At 47.5% G+C, this 16,092-nt stretch overlaps 1 protein-coding gene across 27 annotated transcripts in view; it reads left to right on the top strand.

The window, feature by feature from the left end:
- OBSCN (obscurin, cytoskeletal calmodulin and titin-interacting RhoGEF) overlaps positions 1-16,092 on the top strand; it is a 286,978-nt gene that overhangs the window by 134,563 nt on the left and 136,323 nt on the right. For 25 of the 27 annotated variants that reach the window (XM_082192063.1, XM_082192069.1, XM_082192064.1 and 22 more), the window contains 4 exons: positions 619-885; positions 8,779-9,045; positions 10,178-10,444; positions 13,242-13,514. In XM_082192063.1, coding sequence (XP_082048189.1) covers positions 619-885; positions 8,779-9,045; positions 10,178-10,444; positions 13,242-13,514 — 1,074 coding nt within the window. The remainder of the gene's footprint in view (positions 1-618; positions 886-8,778; positions 9,046-10,177; positions 10,445-13,241; positions 13,515-16,092) is intronic. The other 2 variants (XM_082192081.1, XM_082192062.1) reach the window with 2 other exon arrangements.

Here is a 16,092-nt window from a genome sequence, read left to right as displayed (position 1 = left end):
TAATCATTACAGCACCCACAGGGGATTGATTAGATAAAAGGTTTTACAGCCAGGAAAGATGTCCTAATTAGATGTTGGTCAGTGTGAGTCCTCTATTATTTTTTGCAGAAAAAATCCCCCCCCCCCGGGAATAGTTCAAAAGTAATTAATGTTTTATGCTTGCTGAACAATTAAGCAGCCCATCGGGGGATGAAGCCCTTCTCACTGTGTCACAGTTCACTGAAATAATGGTATGTGATAACCGCTGGCGGGACATTCTCAATAATGGCACCCGTACTTTCGAATGACCACCCTTATCAGGCACCATTGGTATCTATGGTAATGGAATTTTGACACCAGGTAAAAGCATGATTATTCATCCAAGCATTTGACTAAAGTGGTACCCCTTGTTTAGCTGAAGTGGTTATATTAGTATCTTACTGGCTTAAGTTGCATTTAAACAAATATTGTTTTATTGTATTTCAATGCTGTTCCTCACTCTGAGGCTGCATTAAGAATGAAACATGGGTTCAAATTGTATTTGTTTGTGTGTATACACACACACACACACACACACACACACACACACACGTATATACATACCATTCCAGCAAAGGCTTTGTTTTCCCCTCTGTACAGCTGCTCCAGTAATCTTCATAAAGCAGCTGGAGAATATGGAAGTAGATGAGAACGCCACAGCTATCTTCCGCTGTGACCTATCCAAACCCAATGTCCATGTGGAATGGAAGAAGGGTTCGTCCACAGTCCAGCCCAGCCAGAAGATTGAAATTAAAGTAGAAGGAACTGCCCACAGTTTGATCATCCGTACCGCGGTCCCTGAAGATTCAGGAGAATACAGCTGTAGTACAGCCGACAGGAAGACCACAGCTAGATTAAAGGTTAAAGGTGAGAACCTCTCTTTGGAGTTTATGACTAACAGGCGTGGGGAACCTTTTTTTGCTCCATGGAGCAGATCTTTATTAGGATTGGGCCAAATTTAACAGATGGGTGGGACTGTCCAACTGTCAATCATCTGAGGACAAAATGGCATCAGGTGATTTAGTGCGCTGGAGTCCTGAAGCATCTCATTTCTGAAGCAGCTTACAGCAATGTGGGGAAGAAGACTTGATTTTTAAAGGGGGTTCAGTGAAAATCCTTTTGCCACCAGGAAGGAGTTTGGCCTGAACTCCCTGAAAAAGCTAAGTTTTGTTACAGCAGTGAGTACAGTACAAAACCTTTCCTGATCAGGGATAAGTGCACCCAATTATTTTCTCTGCGGTCTTTACAACCCTGGACAGCATTGGGGGGGTTTTTTTCTTTTCCCTGGCCGTGCAGCTCCCAAACCACTGTGTGTGTGGTTTGGGAGCTGCACAGCCAGGGGGGAAAACAATGCTGTCCAGGGTGGTAAAGACTGCAGAGAGAATAATTGGGTGCACTCTTCCCACCTTGGATCAAATCTACGCTTCCAGGTGCCATAAGAAAGCGGCAGAGATAGTGCAGGATAGTAGTACGCACCCTGGAAATTATCTATTTCAGCTTCTGCCTTCTGGAAGAAGGTATAGGGTTATAAAGGCCAGGACTAGCTGTCTGAGAAACAGTTTCTACGCAAATGCAATTCTGGTTCTAAACGTAGCATAAGGGGTCTCTATAGTATACAGTGGTGTCCCGCAAGACGAATGCCTCGCAAGACGGAAAACCCGCTAGACGAAAGGGTTTTCCGTTTTGGAGGTGCTTCGCAAAACGAATTTCCTATGGGCTTGCTTCACAAGACGAAAATGTCTTGCGAGTTCCTTCGGGGGTTTTTTCCTCCCCCCTTTTCCCCAAGCCGCTAAGCCACTTATCAGCTGATCCTAAGCCGCTTAACAGCTGATCCGCTAAGCCGCTTAACAGCTGATCCGCTAAGCCGCTAATAGCGCTAATCTGCTAAGCCGCTAATGGGCTTCCTTCGCAAGATGAAAAAAACGCAAGACGAAGAGACTCGCGGAACGGATTCTTTTCGTCTTGCGAGGCACCACTGTAGTGTATTTTAAAATGGGGTTTCAGAGTTTTTAGGGGGTTTTGAATGTTTTATGTAGTTTTTCAATTTCATTGTTCTGCATGAGACAATTACAATAAAGATATAATATCTCTGTATTGAATCTTGCCAAACTGAGATGATGATGGGGGCCTGAATTCTTCTGCGTTGACTGTGTGCGCCAGTTCCCTATGGGGAACTGTTGCATGCAGCTAGCACAGGATTGGACCCCATATCCTTCCCATCAGCTGAGAATCTGGTCTCATGAGCCAAACTGGAACCCCTGGCGGGCAAAAATTAACCCATGGGCCAGAGGTTGCCCACCTCTGCTTCAGTGTAACAGCATAAACGTGTGAAGTTGTCCTCAGGTTGCTGGGAGAAATGAAAATAATAATTGTGAAGTATATTGCACACAGGAAAGCACTACTGAAAATGATTACAGTAACTTTTATGCCTGGACTCTGGGCTCACCAAACCCTTTATGATTTCCCTTGAAGTTCCTCAGATGTCTTGCCTGCAGACAAACCACAAAATTCATAGCAAATTTTGCCTCAATCGCAATCTGGCTGCAACTGAGCAATGTTCAGGTCTCTCCCCAGAATTTTATTCTAATCTTACAACAACACTTTAGGCTTCTTCTGAAAGCCTGCAGGTGCTTTGCCTGGGAAAGATCTTAGAGTGAAGATAAATTGCCGTCCAGTCACTCTTCCCTGTGAGAACTCTGCTGGGGAAAAATGACCTGGCAAGATAGCAGAGTAGCGGCAGTGGTCCTGCTTCCGTGTGAGAATAGGGATAAATCAGGTCCAGAGACGGTCCGTTCTAATCTCTAGTAGCTTTATTTACAGAGCAATAAATTAGTCAGACACCATCGGAACATTCCGGCATGTTTTTGTGCTTTTCCAAAGGCACTCGCCCAGCAGCCTCTAAGTTGGGCTGCTTCTCTGTCCGTTGCAGAGACAGATCTGAAGAGCGTCAGAACAACATCCTGTGACGCACTTCTCGGCATGTAGCTCCTCCCAGCTCCTCCCAGATCCAGATACAGGACACCAGTGAGTTTTAACCCTGTTAGTTCCAAACTCCACACCCCCTCTTGTCCTGCATCTGGAGACAACAGTCAACAATGCTTTCCCCATACACAGACCCTCACAGAACTCCTCGTGCTTCTGGAAGGTTAATGGTTTTGTGAAACCATCAGCGAGGTTCTTTGTTGAGGGACAGTATTTCAGAGCAACTAGCCCCTCATGAACGCTCTGACATACATTCCGGAAACGTATGTCCAAATGTTTGGTCCTCGCCTTGAATTGCCCCGTCTCAGCCAATTTGAGGCAAGGTTGATTGTCTTCATGCACCACAACGGGTAGACAATTCTCTCCACAGATTTCCTTGACCAAACACACATAGAACTCCAGCTCTCTGCAAGCATCTGATAGCGCACTGAACTCGGCTTCAGTAGATGAAAGCGCTATGAGACTTTGCTTCCGGGACCTCCACCCAACTACTGAGTCCCCAAACTTCACCACTAGCCCTGACACTGATTTGCGATCTTCAGAGTTAGCCCAATCCGAATCCACAAAGCAAGTCAGCTTCACTTCTCCTTGAGCTGGCAACCTAAGACAAAAGTCTTTGGTTTCCTGCAAATACCTCAGAACCCTCTTGATGCCATTCCAGGCTTGCACACTGGGGTTTGATGCCTCTCTGCTGAGCAGATTGACAGCAAACGCAATGTCTGGTCTGCTCCACTGAGACAAGTACAACAAACTCCCTAGGGCTGACTGAAACACTTCAGTATTTTCGAACGCAGCGCGTTCTACTTGCTGAAATTCCTTTACGTATCCAGCTTCCATGGGTGACCTGGCACCTGCACAATCAGACATCCTGAACTTCTCAAGCAACTGTTCAATCTTACCTTTCTGGCTAAGCAAAAAGCTACCATCCTCAGTCTTCGCTATTTGAACACCTAAGTAGGATTTGACATCCCCAAGCTGCTTCAGCTTGAACCGCTTTCCAAGCTCCCTAGCAAACTTCTTCACCTGTTCACTAGTCTGTGCCATCATTAAGATATCATCAACAAAGACAAGAATCACTTCCTGTGTCTCTCCTGACCTCTTCAGGTACAGGCAACTGTCTGCAACAGACCTCTTAAAACCTAGCTCCTCTAAGGCTTCATGTAGGCACATATTCCAATTCCTGGCAGATTGGCGTAATCCATAGATGGATTTGTGCAACCGCCACACGACTCCTTGCTCACTGACTTCAAACCCTGGAGGAGGAAGCATGTACAACTCCTCCTGGAGATCTGAATTTAGGTAGGCAACATCTACATCAAAATGGTTCACCTTCCAACCTCTCTGTGCTGCTATCGCCAAAAACATTCTCAAAGTCTCCGCTCTTGAGGTTGGCGAATAAACCTCTGTGAAGTGGACACCCTTTTTCTGTGTGAATCCACGTGCCACTAATCTCGCTTTGTACTGTGGTTCTCCCGTTTCTGTGGGTTTCAAGCGGTAAATCCACCTACAACTAACAGCTCGCTGGTTAGCCGGCAGCTGAGTTAGTGAGAACACACCAAGAGACTCCATTGAGTTCATTTCCTTCTGCATCGCCTCACGCCATTTGCTAGCTTCTTCCTGAGGCAACTTTTGAACATCCTCAAAGGATTCAGGCTCACACCTAGCCACACCAACCCAAACACTAGTGGCTTCATACCTTTCAGGAGGCTTACCCTTGGTTGACCTAGCTGACCTCCTCAGCGTGAATTCTGGACCTGCGCCTGATTCACCTGGATCAGCCCTACCATCTCCTGTGTCAGAAACCTCCCCCTCTGACCTGCTGCACCGTTTCGGGCGTACAGCTGGTTCTGCTGGCGAGGATGGTTCACTCCTCGGCTCAGACTTGACAGAGATCTGTGAAGGGGTCTCGGGACTCCCTTTTGGAGAGGTTTGAGGCCTCTGCCTTGGAGATCCCTGCTCTGGACTCTGTGGCTGTTGACCGTGCGCCTCAGCAACAGGTTCAGCCTCGTCCTCCTCCTCCTCATCACCTGAGTCTAACAGAACATCTGGGTTTCCGTGAAGACGTTTCCACCCACTCTGCTCGCAAAACTCAGCACTGCCGCTAATAAGCAGCTTAGACTGGTCGCCAGCAGGGTATGCGAAACGCCACGCCTTTGAACCCGGCTCATAGCCTACAAAGATCATCTTCCTAGACCTTGGCTCACCCTTTCTGCGCATGGCCTTTGGAACCAAAACCCAAGCCTGTGAACCAAAAACGTGCAGAAAGTCCACCTTCGGTTTCTTTCCATGAAGCAGAAAGTACGGTGTGTCTCCTACACTTGAATTGAACACCCTGTTCTGCACAAAGCATGCTGTCTTATAACTTTCAGCCCAAAAACGCTGTGGCAATCCCGAGTCTGCCAACATAGCATGCGCTGATTCCTGTAAAGTGCAAAACTTCCTCTCCGCCAACCCGTTCTGTTGCGGAGAGTAGGGGGCAGTCAAACGATGACTGATACCTTTCTGCCTGAAAAACGATTGCAGCGCAGAACCTGTGAATTCCCCCCCGCGATCAGATTGAAAGGAAATCACCCTGGTAGAGAAACGCAGCTCTACCGCTGTGATCCAATCCCTGATCAGTGCAGCTGCTTCTGATTTGCATCTAAGCGTAAACAGCCAGGTGTGTCTCGAAAAATCATCAATCAGAATCAGAATCCATTTAGACCCAGCTAAAGAAGGTGTTGGCATGGGCCCTGACAAATCTGCATGGACCAGTTCAAAAGGTTTGCTGGTCCTTCTCTCTGACCTGGGGTATGTGCATGTTGTGACCTTTGATTGCTTACAGGCTTGACAATCTAGGAATTTGTCACATGCCTTAAACCTACACCCAATTGTGTTCTCTGCAGCTTTACGCACATACGACCACGCTGCGTGCCCAAATTTCCTGTGCCACAGATGGATACAATCATTGTGTGGTGGGACATTAGCACACTGCACTTGGGCATCATCAATGGACTCTCCACTAGCCACATTTTCCACCAGCCCCATTTTCCCACCAGCCCCATTTTCAATGGGCAGCTCCACCAGAAAGAGCCTGTCTTTCCTCTCAACACTGTAGATCTTCTTCCCATCCCTGTAAAAAGAGCACAAATTGTTAGAGAATATGACATCAATTCCAATAGCCAATAATGCTGACACACTCAAAAGAGAATGGGCGAGTTCTGGGACGTAATAAGCTGGCACTTCACAACCTAGAAAAGAGCAAAACAAAGACCCAGATTCAGTCAGTGGTCTTTTTGACCCATCTGCTAAAATGACAGAGCGTGCAGTTTTAACTGTCTTGCAGTTCCTCAGGAGCTCTCTGGAGTTAACGAGGCAATGCGAAGCTTCTGAATCGATGATCAGAGAAAAGGTGTCTCTCTGGCTGTTTTCCAAAGATGCCATGGCGTTGGTTGCACCCCCACTGTCAGTGCCCTTCCTGGTTGCCATGGCCACAGCCTTCCCCCGACTGGGGCTTTCACTGCTTCCCAGGGAGACGAATGCAGCTGTGAGGTGATAAGGCACCTTGTCTTCCTCCTGGCCTGCAGCTTTCTCACGCCTCTGCTGAGCACCGGCCCTGGGAACCTGCTTTGTTGACATTCCACGCCAGCTGGTGTCCTTGGCAGCCTGGGCCTCTAGCGGATGCTTCCCAGCGCTGTTGGACGACGCCACAAAGCACAAACAACTCTTGGAGACTTTGGCTTTCGCAGAGCTCTTGGATCGGCTTGCACCCCCACTCTTGGGTGCTCTGCTGCCTAAGGAACAGCCTGCAACTGCGTTCCTCTTCCCAGCTCTCAGCCTCTCTCCAGCACACAGTCCATCACACAGATGTGGTGAAGCATGGACACAGCTTCCCAAAACAGCTCCAGCCCCCTCTGAACTTTGGGCTTTTTCTGGGCAACTCTCAGCCCCCTCTGGTGTGGCTCCCACTAAGGCCTGACATGCCATCTTCAGTGCCTGCCACGCGACCCAGGGCTTCCTCCCTTGGAGCTTTGGCAACAGCCAAATATCAACGCTGGCCCTTAAAATGGCTAGCACCCTTTGCTCTCTCTCCAGAGCAGCCACGTCTGCTTCAGAAGCTTCTGCAGACCTCTCACTGGACTGGGCATGGACTGGATCGGCCTGGGTGCAGTCCCACAGCTTCCTCTCTGCCAGCCAGCGGTGCATGCTCTTACTCCAGGCCTCCCAATTGGCCCCATGCAGCCTTTCGAAGGGGATGTTGAAGCTTTCATGGCCCTGCTGTGCCTGAGCAACAGCCATCTCCTCCCCCCAGAGCTTCTCACAAGCGTACTCACACGTTTGCCATCAAGCTGGACCTCCTCCGAAGCAGCCGTCTCTCTTGGCTCTTGGCTCCGATCACCAGCATTCCTCACTGCCCTTCCTGGCAGGAGATCACAGCAACTCAAAGCTGGCAGCCTTCCTCCCTTCTCACACTTATCAGGAGACGCGGATCATCCATAACCTCTTAGAGTGAAGATAAATTGCCGTCCAGTCACTCTTCCCTGTGAGAACTCTGCTGGGGAAAAATGACCTGGCAAGATAGCAGAGTAGCGGCAGCGGTCCTGCTTCTGTGTGAGAATAGGGATAAATCAGGTCCAGAGACGGTCCGTTCTAATCTCTAGTAGCTTTATTTACAGAGCAATAAATTAGTCAGACACCATCGGAACATTCCGGCATGTTTTTGTGCTTTTCCAAAGGCACTCGCCCAGCAGCCTCTAAGTTGGGCTGCTTCTCTGTCCGTTGCAGAGACAGATCTGAAGAGCGTCAGAACAACATCCTGTGACGCACTTCTCGGCATGTAGCTCCTCCCAGCTCCTCCCAGATCCAGATACAGGACACCAGTGAGTTTTAACCCTGTTAGTTCCAAACTCCACAAAAGAATCCCCAGACCGGCATAAAATTTCAGCTTAGACAATTTTTTGGGTGGCATCACCACTTTTGGAGGTTGCTCCAGACAGCTTTTCCCTTTAAGCTAGTCTTTTACAGAGATGGGAGGAAAGAGAGCAACTGTTATGTTTTGTACTTATGTGTAGTAGGGCTTTAGGGGTGTTGAGAGCATTTGGCCCAAGGGTTCTTGACTGAGCACTCACCCCTTTTGAATCTCAAAGTGTTAGTGCAATCGGGGCATTTATTTATCCCTATATTGCATTTATATAGCTTGCCCCATGAGATACGTTTTCTAGGCAGCTCCAAAAGCCATCACTTATATAAACTAAGAACAGCTATGGCAAATGCTATTAAAAACAGAAGGTAAAGGTAAAGGGACCCCTGACCATTAGGTCCAGTCATGACCGACTCTGGGGTTGCGGCGCTCATCTCGGTTTATTGGCCGAGGGAGCCGGCATACAGCTTCTGGGTCATGTGGCCAGCATGACTAACCCGCTTCTGGCGAACCAGAGCAGCGCACGGAAACGCCGTTTACCTTCCCGCCGGAGCAGTACCTATTTATCTACTTGCACTTTGACGTGATTTTGAACTGCTAGGTGGGCAGGAGCAGGGACCAAGCAATGGGAGCTCACCTCATTGCAGGATTCGAACCGCCAACCTTCTGATTGGCAAGTCCTAGGCTCTGTGGTTTAACCCACAGCGCCACCCGTGTCCCATTAAAAACAGAAATACATCAACAAATCATTTTTTAAAAAAATGAAACTCGACTGCTATTCCTATTCTGAGCCAGAAGGAGGCATGATTAAGGAAGAGTATTTTGATCATAATGACTCTCAGATACGAGTTCTCTTTAGTGTGTGCATTGCCTTCCAGCTCTCCCTGTCCTTTTCAAACGTGGTCTCCAAAACAAAGAGGTTGAGACGGGGAACACAGTGTCTTTGCGCTGTGAGCTGTCCAAGCCTTTGGCCCCGGTGGCCTGGAAGAAAGGGAAAGTGGTGCTGCAGTCAAGCGACAAGTATGAGCTCAGGCAGGAAGGGAACTTTGCAGAGCTCCTCATCTATGATGTGGAAACTCAGGATGCTGGGGAATACACCTGCAATTCAGGAGACCAACAGACAACAGCCACAGTGAAAGTCAAAGGTAGGATAAGCTTGGACTCGTTCCCAGTCCTTGGACTGGTAGGAGACCTACAGTGGGAGCATATCCTGCAGGGAGCAGGCTACTGGCTCACAGAAAAATGGTAAGAATAGTGCCTGTACATGTTGCCTCATATCCCAGGTTCTACAAATGCTATATATATATATAGAGAGAGAGAGAGACCCTGAGAAAAAGAACATACAAAACCTACAATGTAAAATCAGGAAAAAACAAGCAGGAAAACTCTTGTAAAGGTAAAGGGACCCCTGAGCATTAGGTCCAGTCGTGACCAACACTGGGGTTGCGGCGCTCATCTCACTCTATAAGCCAAGGGAGCCAGCATTTGTCCGCAAACAGCTTCCGGGTCATGTGGCCAGCATGACTAAGCTGCTTCTGGTGAACCAGAGCAGCGCACGGAAACGCCTTTTACCTTCCCGCCGGAGCAGTACCTATTTATCTACTTGCACTTGGACGTGCTTTCGAACTGCTAGGTTGGCAGGAGCTTATAAAGGTACTAACAACCAAAAGTGGGACAGCAGAAAGAAAAAAAATAAGTGAAAACTGGGACTCTGTGGGATTCATTGGGAGGAGGCTGGCAACTGTCCCCTTGCCCCCCCCCCCCGGTTCCCACCTTCCGCTGCCACCTACAGACCAATTCTGCCATGTCTGTGGCTAACGGTTGGTGTAACAATTTCATTTTCCATATGAATGAAACTCTGGGGAAACCTTTTAGCATACTCTGATTAAAACTCAGAACTGCCAGAAGCTAGATAATGGTTTGGCCACAGGTACCTCATTCCTTACCTTCTTCTCCCAGTCTTGACAACCTCTGGGATCTTAGTATGGATTTTGAAATCAGTGGTAGCTGGGCAATGCTCATAATCCTGTGGGCACAACCAGAACTGGCCATGCCACACCCTGTTTTTAAATATATATCCATATACCTTTACCTATCTCATCTCTGACAGTGTTGCCATAGATGGCATCACTGCAAAGCCCACAGAAGCTGGTGTGGGCATCTTGCCAGAGTTTCTTATGCTACGTTAATTAAAGCCACAATCTACACCCACAGATCTTTCCCAGTCCAAGCCCTCCGTTTTGATAGACCACTGCCCTGATTCTCTCTTCCCTGCAGTTCTGCCAGTGCTCTTCAAAGAAGAATTGCAGAACGTGGAATCTGAAGCAGGTGGAAAGGCCGTCCTGCGCTGCGAGATCTCAAAACCTGACGCTCCTGTGGAGTGGAGGAAAGGAGCCATCGTCCTTCAGGCTAGTGCCAAGTATGAGATGCAGCAGAGAGGCACAAGTATTGAGCTGATCATTCACAATCTGGAGCCTGAAGATTGCGGCCCCTACACTTGTAGCACAGGAGACGAGCTGTCGACAGGCACCGTTTATGTACAAGGTGCGTTCACCATAATACGGCTGGATTTTGTAACCCAAAACTTACACGTACCATACGGCAGTGCAAAACCACACTGCTTCCAGAGCAGCACATTCACCCAACACCACAGCATATGGGCTGAAACACAGTATTGTAATTCTCTGCGTAAAGTGGTTTGGTTGTGCTTTGCTTAAATCCCTGAGTCTAGAATTTATTATTTATACCCCGCCCATCTGGCTGGGTTTCCCCAGCCACTCTGGGCGGCTTCCAACAGAGTATTCAAATACAGTGGTCTGTTAAACATTAAAAGCTTCCCTGAAGAGGGCTGCCTTCAGATGTCTTCTAAAAGTCTGGTAGTTGTTCTTCTCTTTGACATCTGGTGGGAGGGCATTCCACAGGGAGGGTGCCACTACCGAGAAGGCCCTCTGCCTGGTTCCCTGTAACTTGGCTTCTCGCAGTGAGGGAACTGCCAGAAGGCCCTCGGCGCTGGACCTCAGCGTCTGGGCAGAACGATGGAGGTGGAGACGCTCCTTCAGGTATACTGGGCCGAGGCCATTTAGGGCTTTAAAGCTCAGCACCAACACTTTTAATTGTGCTTGGAAACGTACTGGGAGCCAGTGTAGGTCTTTCAAGACTGGTGTTATATGGTCTCAGTGGCCGCTCCCAGCCACCAGTCTAGCTGCCGCATTCTGGACTAGTTGTAGTTTCCTGGTCACCTTCAACGGTAGCCCCACATAGAGCACATTGCAGTAGTCCAAGTGGGAGATAACTAGAGCATGCACCACTCTTGCAAGACAGTCTGCGGGCAGATAGGGTCTCAGCCTGCATACCAGATGGAGCTGGTAAACAGCTGCCCTGGACACAGAATTGGCATGTGCCTCCATGGACAGCTGTGAGTCCAAAATGACTCCCAGGCTGTGCACCTGGTCCTTCAGGGGCACAGTTACCCCATTCAGGACCAGGGAGTCCTCCACACCTGCCCGCCTCCTGTCCCCCCAAAACAATACTTCTGTCTTCTGATTCAACCTCAATCTGTTAGCCGCCATCCATCCTCCAACCGCCTCCAGGCACTCACACAGGACCTTCACCGCCTTCACTGGTTCTGATTTGAAAGAGAGGTAGAGCTGGTTCACACATGTATTCACATCACTTTTATCTCTCACTACCTGGCTGCTCAGCACTTGATGCCGTTCGGGTGGATGTGTCCTAGCTTCATTGACATGCATTAATGTGAGGTGCTATGAAAGTTCTGTCTACGGCATCTCATTCACATGTGCAAGTTTCCGTCACAATGCTTCGCTCATTGAGTAACAAACCTGTATGTGTGAAAGACACATGCATAGTCCAATGTGAAATGAAAGCATAGTCACTGCCACTCTGTACTGGCAGAACATTTCAAGCATATATAAGCCAAATAGAAAGCCAGAGCTCTCCTTTTAGTTTACTACTAGGCATCATTTTATGCTTCATGATACTCATGTGAATGGTCTCCTGGCAATTGGAGGTTGTGATTAGGAGTTTTTTTGGGGGGAAGGGGGAGAGGAGAAGGGACTATATAGCCCATTTGCTTCCTGCCATTTCCCCATTCAAAATCAACCCACCCCTGGCTGCTTTCTCACCTGTGGGAGAGAAGTTACAAGGTCCCTGTGCCTTTTCCCCTGCAGGATGAAAAGCTGCAGAGAAGTGTGATTTTGAGTGGGTAATAGTGGAAGGAGAAAGGGTTAAGTATTTCATGCACATCATGAAATTAACAGCTTCCTACAGCTACTTTTCAGCTTGCTTCAAGAAACTGTTTATGCATCTCCCACAATTACCATCTGGTTTGATTCCAAGGAACCGTCAAAAGGTTATTTTTACAAATGTACATTGGGATGAATAGTTGAGCACTCATTCTCTTACCATCTGAAGAAGGTTTTGTTGTGTATCTAAGCCGTGTCTATCAAAGGCGACACCCAAGAGAGTTGGCACATCAGCCTTGTTTGCATATCAGGGTGCAATATTATGACAAAAAGTATCAATTGCTTGATTGTGTGAAAGCAAAACCCCATCTGTCTTGTTGGGGCAGATTAGCTTCCTTATACAGTCGTAGAATCAAAGAATTGTAGTGTTGGAAGGGACCCCAAAGCTCATCTCGTCCACCCCCCTGAAATGCAGGAATCTCAACTAAAGCTTCCCTGACAGATGGCCATCCAACCTCTGCTTAAAAACCTCCAAGGAAGAGTGTTAGAAAGTTAGTCAATGTGACAAGAGAACGATTCTTTATTAAACATCTATGTTAACTGATCCCTACAATCTCATAGATGCCATGGTGTTGTCCTATGAATGCATGCTCTGTACCTACCAAAATGGTGGATTCCCATATCTGTTATGTCTTAACATGATGGAGGGTCCTGCAAGTTGAATTTTCTTGAAGTTCTGGCACAGGCTCATGGTATTTTGATGCCAACATTAGACCAAATTACAGCTCGCCAACGTCTTGGTTGTACCTAGTTTCCAAAGTATTTTAAGGATTGTGATCAGTTGCAATCACAACAGGTCGTTCTTAAAGACCACTATCCCATGGCAACGTTACAAGAGGGCATGGCAGGAGTTGCCAACACGTAGCCATTTCTCCAGGATAAATGAGTTTTGATCATTGGCCTTGAGTGTGTCTATGTGTAATTGTGATATGTTCTTCGGTATCAATCTTGATTGCTAGGTTTGTAAGTCCCCCAATGATGTTCGTCTCTTAAGTGGTGGGTGTTTTCAGTTTCGTAAAAGCCGGTATGTTTACACGTGTGTTCTCCCTTGGTATGCATTCTCTTACTTTGTCACGCAGAAGAGGAAGTGCAGATAGTTTCTGGTTTAAAGAACACGGACGTCTTTGCGGGCGAATCAGCCACTTTCACTTGCGAGCTCTCGCACCCGGGCATGCAAAACGTACAGTGGTGGCTGGACGGATCTCCCCTTCAAAGCAGCCCCGTGAACGAAATCTCTGTGCAAGATGGGAAAGTGTATACTTTGACCCTAAAGGACCTGGGGCCCAATGATTCAGGAATTGTGACCTTCAGAGCGGGTCCCCTCATATCCTCCGCTAAATTATTAATCAAAGGTATTTTGGCTTTGGATGCAGTTGCCCCATGGGCCGCCCCACAAACCACACTGCTTACGCTTCTGGCTTCAGGTGGCCCTTAACAAATTTCTGCAAAATGGCTACTGGAAGGCATGCATTAACCAGTAAGCACCATCTTACTAGCTTATCTGCTGGCCTCCTACAAGATGTTCCACTGCAGGTGTTCTTTCCAGTACTAGTTCATCATAAGGTGTAGCATACATGCACATGCAGAGAGAACTTGGAGCTTAAAAAGGGGTTCATACTTTTCTCCTGGCCCCCAAAGCCTTCCATGGGCCAGGAGAAAAGTATGAACCCCTTTTTAAGCTCCAAGTTGTTTGCAGACTCTCATAAGCATAGCGTAGACAGCTAGGCAGAAGGATACTGCTTGGAAAGGCAATTAAAATGTGAGATTTTCAGAGGTGATTGAATGCTGGCAGTGTACATATTGAAATAGAAATTTTCTTGTGAAAGACACATCCATATAACCAAAATAGGTGCACCATGCTTACTGGGGCAATGATCCTTAATAAGAAAATATGAAACCTACCCTGTTCTTCTTACCAGTCTTGGAAACATGGGGAAATTATTATTATGTCACTCTTCATATTAATATCACAGGGTGGTTTACAATATATTCCACAGTGTGTCTCGGATGCCCTTGCTTTTAGGGACTACTACTGGAAGTTAGATGCACTTCTGAATCATAGCTGTCAACGTTTCCCTTTTTTTAAGGGGAATTCCCTTATTCTGAATAGGATTCCTCACAAGAAAAGGGAAAAGTTGACAGCTATGTTCTGAATCTGCTGCTGCTGCCCTCCAGTTTAATCTGGGGTGAAAATTTGGGGGGGGGGGCTGGTATAAGTGTTTGCATAGTGAGCCCCCAAACATTTCCCCCTCTTGCTGAAATTGGAACTGGACGAAGGGTTATGGTTATTAGTTCTAAATATTTCACTCCCATTGAGGTTTATGGCTGTAAACACTAGAAAAGTTGACACCTCTCTCTTGCACATGAATCACGTTGGTCCTTAAGGGTATGGCTGTTACCTGTAGGGAATGTGCCAAAGGTTGCAGAACTTGAGCGTTTGTGTGTCTCAGTTCAATAATCCCACTGGAATTCGTTTATAGTCAGAAATCACGTAGCGTTCCTGTGAAATCATAGGCAGCTTCCCAAGATATTTTCAGAGAATAATCAGCATGAACAAGTAGTAAAGTAATTCCCTTTATTATATCAACCTTTCAAGTTACACTGTACTCTTCATTCACCAAGAAAAATGGGTAGAAAGGGATAGATCCAGTTTGAAGTAAGAACAATACTTGAAGAATCCATTATGGCACTATGCTTCATTCACCAGGAATAATAATGTACTAGTGAAATTCTAACCATGCTTACATTAATGCCCTTAACAGACACTTCCTTTGTTTCAGCTGGTAGTGCTATCACTGTGCTTTTTGCCTTTTCTCTTTATATCAGCCTGTCTTTTCTGTCCAGGCCAGATCTTCTCAGAAGATGTCAGGAGGATATTCTTTCCTTCTCATTCACTGTTTCCCAACAATAAGCAGGCTTACATGTGCACAAATGATGCTTATTTGGAGATGCACGGTTCCCTCTGTGGAACTCACAACATTACAATTCTAGTTTGGTTTTCATGCATTAATGTAAGCTGTTGGATCTTAGTCCAAATTCCTGCACAATTCCAAGCTCTAGCTCTAAGCGTGCAAGGAAATGGACAAGTGCCTGGACTTAAATTTGAAAACAAGGACCTCTCAATTGGTGCAGTCTGTGTCACCTCACCTCTTCTCTGAGGACCCCGGACTGTTTTTCACTCCAGCGTCACTTCTGAATCATTCTCACTCAGGGCACAACTTGCCTCACTCTGATCTCAATCTTGGACTCAGTTTTTAGGCAACATTATGCCCCACCCGGAAGTGTCTCCGGACAGCGCTGGCCCCCGGCCAATAGATGTGAGATGGGCGCACAAACCCCAGAGTCTGTCAAGACTGGCCCGTACGGGCAGGGGTACCTTTACCTTTACCTATGCCCCACTCAATTGTCTTGTAAGACATCAGCGAAGGGGGCCATCAAAGGAGGTATAATCTGACCACTTGGGGCTGTTGCCACTTCAGGTCAACGCTGCTTCATTATTGCCAATCCCACGCTATGTCAGCCCTTAACTACAGCAGACCCAATGACTGGGTGGGTGGGATTAAAGGTCTTGGTTTGGGCAGGTCTATAGATCAGAAAATGGGATGCGGGTGGCGCTGTGGTCCATACCACCGAGCCTAGGGCTTGCCGATCAGAAGGTCGGTGGTTTGAATCCCCACAACGGGGTGAGCTCCCGTTGTTCTGTACCAGCTCCTGCCAACCTAGCAGTCTGAAAGCACATCAAGTGCAAGTAGATAAATAGGTACCACTCCAGCGGGAAGGTAAACGGTGTTTCCGTGCACTGCTCTGGTTCGCCAGATGTGGCTTAGTCATGCTGGCCACATGACCCGGAAGCTGTTTGCAGACAAATGCTGGCTCCCTCGGCCTATAGAGCGAGATGAGTGCCACAACCCCAGAGTCGTCCGCGACTGA

Source organism: Podarcis vaucheri, assembly GCF_965113315.1.
Source record: "Podarcis vaucheri genome assembly, chromosome: 12".
Taxonomy (NCBI): Eukaryota; Metazoa; Chordata; class Lepidosauria; order Squamata; family Lacertidae; genus Podarcis; species Podarcis vaucheri.
The sequence above is the reverse complement of the archived record's forward strand: the minus strand, read 5'-3'. Positions and strand labels throughout refer to the sequence as shown.